General features: G+C 40.6%; 1 protein-coding gene across 3 annotated transcripts in view; it reads right to left on the reverse strand.

Moving 5' to 3' along the window:
* Positions 1-2,074: 2,074 nt before the first annotated feature.
* The window catches only part of Cul2 (cullin 2), a 46,093-nt gene continuing 39,693 nt past the window's right edge, over positions 2,075-8,474 (reverse strand). For all 3 annotated transcript variants that reach the window (XM_028782654.1, XM_028782652.1, XM_028782653.1), the window contains 5 exons: positions 7,967-8,033; positions 6,345-6,547; positions 5,883-5,984; positions 3,375-3,491; positions 2,075-2,655 (listed from right to left, as the gene is read on the reverse strand). In XM_028782654.1, coding sequence (XP_028638487.1) covers positions 2,524-2,655; positions 3,375-3,491; positions 5,883-5,984; positions 6,345-6,547; positions 7,967-8,033 — 621 coding nt within the window. In that variant the 3' untranslated portion in view covers positions 2,075-2,523. The remainder of the gene's footprint in view (positions 2,656-3,374; positions 3,492-5,882; positions 5,985-6,344; positions 6,548-7,966; positions 8,034-8,474) is intronic.

Consider the following 8,474-nt stretch of genomic DNA (forward strand, 5'->3'; position numbering starts at 1 on the left):
GTCCAAACAGTGGTTTAGAGGCCACAGTCAAAGAGGAACATAGTTTGCAGAAAGAGGCCTCAAAGAATTGCTATGCAAGCCAGCTGCAAGCACGTGCTCTTTTTTGTTTTGTTTTTGGTTGTTGTTGTTTTTTTTTTTTTCCCCGAGTCAGGGTTTCTCTGTATAGTCCTGGCTGTCCTTGAACTCACTCTTTAGACCAGGCTGGCCTCGAACTCAGAAATCGCCTGCCTCTGCCTCCCAAGGCAATCACCTACTCTTTGTAGCTCTGGAGCACCAAAGTGACCTAGTGGTCCTCCAGTATGAAACACTAGTGGAGCCAGGCAACAAAGAGGTCTGGGGGACACATGGTATGGTACAGGACAAGTGTACCTGGAATCTAACTTCATCCAGGACTGCAGCCAACCCAGTACCTGTGTTGGAGGTCAGAGGAAATTTAGGACTAGTCAGGAAGTGACTGCACTCAACTGATCACAACTTCAATGATGGTGGAAACTGAAATGTTGTAAGTGCAGGTCCATGATACCTAGAGCTCTCCATTAGTACTTACTTATTTCCAGAGATTTCTAACTACTATCAGACTAAGAGCTCCAAAAGACCAGAGACCATAAAAATATAGACCAAAACATAAGACATAAGAGTCAAAAATAGAGATGTGTGTGTGTGTGTGTGTGTGTGTGTGTGTGTGTATTTCTCTCCCTTAACATGGATATTCGGAACCAAACTCTGATCTTCAGGCTTGTCTGCAAGAGTCATTTTGCAGTCAGAACTGACTTTTAATAAATATTTGAGGCTTCCCACCACCACCTGGCAATAAGGCATAAAAAAGTCCCTTCCCCCTCCTACCTTCCTGTAATTGAGCCACTCTGCCCCTAAGCACTGGTGTGGCAGTGAGCCCAACCTCTCTGAGCTGGCAAAGCCAGGCTAGAGCTCTTGTCAGAGTCGCATCAGGGCAAGAAGTGGGCTGAGCAAAATTCAAGGAGTACATTTTCACTTCCTCAATGGAGCCTCAACTTACCTGCATTCCCTTCTTCTTTCTGATCGTCAGTAAGAAGAAAATGTAAGAAAACTTGAATTTGTTACAAATATTTTTCTACTTTTCAACATAATATTTCTTGACAATAGGTATCAGATTATGACTTAATGTAATATTTATAAATTTGGAACTTATCAACAAGTTATCAAAATAAGAGCCTTGTTCTTTGAGCAAGAATGTACAATAGTATATGCTTTGCCATTATCCACACGAGGTAGAAAGGCAAAATAATAAAGACAGCAGAAGTCATTGGATGTCCAGTAGATTTTGAACACTTGAGATACAAAAGGTACAATCAAATCAACCAATCATTAAATAAATTTAAGTATGAACCACATGAGAATGTAAACTAAGTACTATTTATTTGTTCAGAATATTATTGTGGGTTTAAGGCCTTATCTGTTAGATATAAATACTCTGGTTTAAAATAGCAATGTGATCTCAAGATGGCAGATGGAGAATATGATAACCAGAGTATTTGAATGCCCGTTATCTACAAGAAACAAACTCATGAAATCTCATGTCCCTGTACAAGGTGCCTGGTGGAATGCCCTAGTGTTAAGGGCCACTGCTATCAACTTGTGATGGGGGAGTCATCTGCACTGGAGAAGGGTGCCAGCGATGGGCAGGGGGAACTGGAAGGAATTCACTGTACTCAGTCTCCTAAACTCTGGGAGATGAGCCACTGCCATTACGTTAGTGTCAATGCATCATGAGGAGCAGTCAAAAGTGAGCAGCTCTTTTCTACCAGCCTGTAAGTCACTGCACAGTAGCCACTACTCCATCTCTGTGGTACAGCACATCCCCAAAACAGACAGAATCACATCCTCCTCAAAATGCAAAAACTGCTTATGCTATTAGCCCAAACTCACAATCTTATGTATTCAAAACCAGGATCCTGGTAAATTTAACTGAAGGGTAGATGGGAGCCCAAGTGAATCCACTGCCAACATGAAATGGCGAAACGCTGTTTGCTGCTTGGGTGACTCATGGGCATTTACAAATGTCTTATTTTCTGTCCAACCTGATATTCCATCAACATAGAAAAAGGCATTATGTTTATTTATTTTTTTATTTGACAAGCAGCAACATCATGTTTGTCATTTTAATGTAGATACAATTATTAGGTTATCTGTCATATTACAATATTTAAGTTTTTATTTTATGTCCTTTAAGATACATTAAAAAAAAAAAACACATCAACTGCAAACGTGAAGGGGAGAAAGCATGGTACCCAACCAAATACCACATTTCAGCAATACTTCACTCATTCTTTTAATAAAGTTTTAAGAAACGTCATAAAGACATGAGCTTGAAATATCTCTAGGCATTTTCTCTGACGCTCATGACGTGGCACTGGTGATGTTGTAAACAGCAGAAAAACAGGGGCTGCCAGACGACCAAAGTATGGAGGCACAGGCCTGCTTTCTCCCACAGGAGCTCACCAAACGGGGATGGCAATGACCTCACACCCGCACCAGGAGAAGGCGTCACGCGACGTAACTGTATTCATCTGCAGACGCTTGGCTGCGCTCAATGTACTGCTTGTCTATTAGAACTTCTATGCACTTCTTAATCATGCTGATACTGGGATTGAACCTGGCTCTTGACTGACTGATTACCTGTGAGACAGACAGGGAGTCAAACTATTCAAGTTAATCAGCAAAAGCATCCATTTCTAATTAGTTATTAGGAGCCTCACATTTCGGCATCAACAGAGCTATCTAAAGGAAAGGGTGTGTGAATGTTGAACTGAAAACAGAGTTCTGTAACAGAGGGACCCAGTGGAATAGGTAGCACATCACTATGCAACACCTATCAGTCCCTGCAGGGTAACAACAGTGCAGTTTGTGTGCACAGTAAAGTCAATACCTGATGCTTTCATTAGAGAGGAAATAAAGTGCAGAATAAGATATGGCAAAATAGTAAAGCTTACACATAGTGAAATTATCAACCATGTCAACTGCTCCATGTCCGTTTAGTGCTAGTGCTACTTTTACTCTGATGTTCTTCTTAATACCACAAACCTTTCTTTCAGTGTATGCTGAGAGCTCTGCACTGCTGAGCAACACTAGGATGTTTGTCCCACACAAATATTTGTGCATAAACAGAATGAAGGAACACTCACTGAAGTGGCTCCCTTCTCCAGATGGAAAGGCCATTTAACACTTGGTAAATTCAGAATCTCTAGTTCAAACATAGCAAAGTCAGCTCTAAACTGAAATTTTGAAATTTTGAGAACTCTTTAAAACAAACATTTCTTTATGCCATTTGGCCAACATTAGTCCTGCCTCAACATTAACAAGGTCCAGCCCCGAAGCCCAAAGCTTTTCCCTGTTACCTCCTGAATGAGGGCGTTGTGCCGAAGCACCTTGCGTGCTTTCATGATGCGGACGATAGCAGCTTGAAGATACATTTTCCGGTCCTCATCTACTGCACTTCTAGTCTGTTCCAGTTCCTGTTTTTATAAAAAAAAAAATAGGGGTGTGGGTCCCCCACAAATAGGACACTGTCATTGACGGTCCACCAGCTGAGGTCTCCCTTCATAGAACATCCAGACTTAGTCTCCAGTCTTCACACTGTGAACAAGCCCCACCCACTTCTGGACTCTTGCCTCAGGTATGAATAAGGTGCACAAACAAACTTGCAGGCAAAACAAAACAAAAAAGTCTTAAAAAAAAAATACTCAGGGGTCTAGGGAGTTAGCTTAGCTGGTGAAGTGCTTTCTATGCTATATAAGCATGGCAGAGTTCCATGCCCGGCTTCTGTGTAAGAAAGCAGGCATGGTGTCATGTGTGTCAGTGCTACTGCAGGTCAGTTAGCCTATTGGAAACCAGGGACAAAACAAAAACAAAAAACAAACAAACAACAACAACAACAAAAAAACGCTACCTCAGAATAAAAAGGGAAGGTGGGGGAGGGATGGAAGGGAAACAGCTTCAAGTAATCACACCCAAAATTGACCACTAGCTATCATACACATACACTGCTCAACACAAACCAATAAAAAGCAGCAGCAACAACAACAAGAAAACATACTAAAGCTGTGCCAATAGCACAACCATCCTGTAACACCTCTAGTGGATTATAGATTTGTGAAGACAAACTATAACGCAATATAAATACACAATAAATAAGGACTTAAGTTGCACATAACAATATTTTAAGACTTGCCTCTGTGCCAAGATGCTTTCAGATGAAGTTGTAGCAAGGTGCAGTGATTAACTCTCAGTGCACAAAATGGATAGGCTACAGCTGGGGACTGAGGGACTGAGGGGAGGGGTTTCTGTCTCATGCAGAGAAGACAGGGAAGACAGGCCAGAAAAGTCTGATCACTACTGAAAAGCAAGGGCTTGAGGCAGACTACAGCAGCTTTTAAACACAAACACCTCAGATTACTCATTCTACAGAAAAGGAGACCTGGGTCACATTAAAGTTCAAGACACATGGCAATTAATATGCATGTCTCCTTCATAAAATAGTTCCTCCAGAGGGCCTCATATCTACTTCCCATCCCACACTGAGCACAAAGGCAGTTAGGAAAGTTTCCGAATAAACCCCACTGCACACCAAAGCAACGATCACTGCTGAATTCAGTCCAAAGCCAGTCACAGGACTACACCCAAGAGTCTCAACCCCACTCCTGCCGGCTCAACATACCAAACTGTCCAGGGCAAGTTGTGCATTCATACACATGTTTGATAAGTATTTCCTAAGATTTTCTTTTATAAAAATCAGTTTCAAAGATGAAATTAGATCACGTCAAGAAAGGCATTTTAAACAAGAAGGTAATGAAAAGCTAAACTTCCTACCACTCTTAGCCTTCCCTTCTTTGAGGAAGGTACTCTACCTTTAAGCCACACTCACAAGCCCTAAGTATGTTTTAAAATAAAATCTGGGGCTGGGGATACAGTTTACTGGCAGAACATTTGCATAAATTTAAAGTTCTGATTCAACACTTCTGTTAATTCACTCACTCATTCATGTTCATATACTGTCTCTTCCTTACCCACTCAGTTCCACCTCATATCCAGCTAATGTTTAAGAAAGAAGCATTTTGCTCAGTAGTTGTGATGGTCTGTCTATGCTTGGCCCAGGGAGTGACACTATTTGAAAGTGTAGTCCTGTTGGAATAGGTATGGCCTTGTTGGAATATGTGTGTCATTGTGGGTGTGAGCTTTAAGACCCTCATCCTAGCTGCCTGTAAGTCAATATTCTGCTAGCAGCCTTCATATGAAGATGTAGAACTCTCAGCTCCACCTGCACCATGCCTGCCTGGATGCTACCATGTTCTCGCCTTGGTGATAATGGACTGAACCTCTGAACCTGTAAGCCAGCCCCAGTTAAATGTTGTTCTTATAAGAGTTGTCTTGGTCATGGTGTCTGTTCGCAGCAGTAAAACCCTGACTAAAGCCGAAATGTAGACACATTTCGTTGCTCAAGTTCCTTTAAGTAATCTGAATTCAACTCATGGAGTCATTAAAGAAAAACAAAGTAGAGGGGCTGGCTGGGCAGAGGGTGGCAGCAGTAAAGTAGGAGAGGAAGGAGAGAAATATATTGTATACATGCGTGAAAATATCACAACAAAGCCACAACTACCTATAACTGATATGTACTAATTAATGAGAACATAACTGAGCTAGATCTGTCTTGCCTAAGCTGTCTATTTTTTTAAACACTAACATACTGGAAGACAGTAAGGCCAACAAATGCAAGAATAAACCAGAAAAGCACTATCATGTTATTAATTTTAAAGTGCAGAGGTTTGCTTGATCTCAGTATAAAACAGACTCATTCAATGCACTGCCTAAATATTTCTAGAAGAGATGGCATTCAAACCAGTACTCACTTGTGGTGTATCCTTCTGCATTGACGTAGTAATCTTAAATTTTGTTCTCTTACTGCTGAAGCTCATATTTAATGAAAATGAAGACTCTGCATCGATATCTTCCTATATTTAAAACAAAAGTTTTTTTCTGATTTCACATTTATCAGAATGTTACTCAGTTTCTATTTAGGAAGTAGCTACTTTAAAGCCCAGTCATTATATATACTATGTTCTGTCTGAAACTGCTACAGTAACCATAATACTAATAAGTGAGTTGACTCAGAGGAACTGTTGCTTTCAAACTGTATCCAGTTAACCACTGATAGTACTTTGTTTATTTTGAAAAGGCCAAATGGCCTTTCCTCCTAGGAAAGTTGCTAAGCTAACTTACAGGTCACATGAATATCACACAACCTTAAAACTGCCAATATCCTATACAAGAGCCTCTATCTTCTAAGGGCTGAAATCCCTTGGGAAGGTTACCTTTTCTGAATCATGGTTAATCATTTTCACATCAAGTAATGATTTGATTGTTTTGGTCAGCTCCTTTTCATTCATCTGGGTGCTGTCTTGAAGTTCCTTGTAGCTGACAGTTTCACTGTTGTTAAAGGCAAGAAGAACTGCCATTTGGTAGGTTGTAACCATAGCTACATACGGTTTTCCCAAATAGTTCATTTTAACTTCACCTACAATTAAAACAAAAATTGACAGTACAGTGATCATCCAAAGTGTTTCCATTTGACATTCTGGATTGTTTTCCTTAAAAAAAAAAAAAAAAAAAAAAAAAACCAAAGACATCTTAAGGTTAATGGAAAGGCATTTGAAAGTTCTTAACTGGACACGGGCTGTCAATGTTGAATTAGTGAATATGTAGTATATAGTAACAGTTGACCTATTACATCTTTGTCCAAGTTTAAGCAATGACTTTAGATAAATAGCAACAGGAAAGCTAAAGCAGAACTGGCAGGAGGGAGAGAAAGGCAGCAAAACCAGAGAAAAACCAGTGAGAAAAACAAAGGGCAGAGAGAGACAGCTGGGAACTCTAATTATGTGTGTCCTCTAAGTCTGATGGCTTAAGTTCAACCCTGGTAACCAAACTGTGGAAGAAGAGAATCAATTCATAGTTTTACTCTGATATCCTCATGCCAGAAACACCCCCCCACACACACACACACACACACACAGGCTTGAAATTAAAGTAAAGATGAAAATGTAAAGATCAAAGATATTTCACACGTAGGAAGAAAATCAGAATACCCAATTTATTCAATAAACTTGCACAATCAATGCAGTACTACTAATAAGCTATAGTCTAAGATGCAAGCCAGTCATACAAAAGCAAATGACATAGGTACTGAGATCATCCTTTTTAAGGGAAAAGCAGGGTTCCTAATAAAGATCACCGCACCAGGATAGTCTTCCTTATATCATTTCTTTTTTGTTGTTTATAATTTTATGTGTGCGGGTGTTTTGCTTGCATGTATATCTGCACAACATGCATGCCTGGTCCCTGTGGAGGCCTGAGGAGGGCATCCGATTCCCTGGAAGTGGAGATGCAGCCAGCTCTGAGCAGGTCTGTGAGTGCTGATCCACAGCCCTTCCTGAATCCTAAGGAGACTACGTGCCTTTGCTCTGCTGACCATCTCCGGGGAACTGAGGAGGAAGGCATTCCTTTTTTTTTTTTTTTTTACATACAACAGCAGACACCTTTATTACACGAGCTATGAAGGATGGTTATTTGCCTTTCCGGGCTTTGATCTTCTGCAGATAGGGAGGAAGGCATTCTTACAGTGTTTTAAATACAAGTCGGCGGACAGGGCTAAGGACACTTTAGAGGACAGCAAAAATACCCATCAGTCTGCTTTTCTAAACAAACTCTCTACTATCTATAAAACAATTGGCTGCAAAAATGTACTGTCATTATAAAACTCAAAGAATGTCTTAAAATGAACATTATTATCAGCATTATATAGTTCCTTAATGATACCAGAAAGGGAGATGGAGGAAGGAGGTTAAAAACTAGAATTAGAACATAGGAATTAACATTCTAAAGGGACACAATCACATAAATATCATTAAATGAGTAGCAAGTAATCGTTCTTTACCTGTACAGAGATAATGTAACCACGTCAGTTTCCTTCCACTGAAATGCTGGCTATAAAACAATTCAAACTGTTGAAAGAGAGAGAGAGACGTCAGCTATTTTAAGGTCCTGAAACTTCTTTACTATGATACTGTAAAGGTAAAAGCATCTTAACCCATCTAATGATAAACCTTGTCTAGAACAACTGCTGCAGATCATGACTAGCCCACGGCTACATGGCTGTGCTTGCACAGAGAGCACTCTGCCCAAGCGCTGTACTGAGCACTCAAAGTCCCAGAGACATGTAAAGCTGACACAGGCTCACTTCAACCCAGGAGTCTGAGGCTATGCTGGGAAAGATCACTAAAAAGGGCCGGGCAGAGTTAACTCAGGTAATCGACGGCAGGGCAGGCATGGCTCTGGAATACCTCTCTTCTACAATTGAAGTTGCTATGACCTGTCAGCATGTTATTTATCCCAGCTTCTCTCTCTCTCTCTCTCTCTCTCTCTCTCTCTCTCTCTCTCTCTCT

Source organism: Grammomys surdaster, unplaced genomic scaffold (assembly GCF_004785775.1).
Source record: "Grammomys surdaster isolate TR1022 unplaced genomic scaffold, NIH_TR_1.0 834, whole genome shotgun sequence".
Taxonomy (NCBI): domain Eukaryota; kingdom Metazoa; phylum Chordata; class Mammalia; order Rodentia; family Muridae; genus Grammomys; species Grammomys surdaster.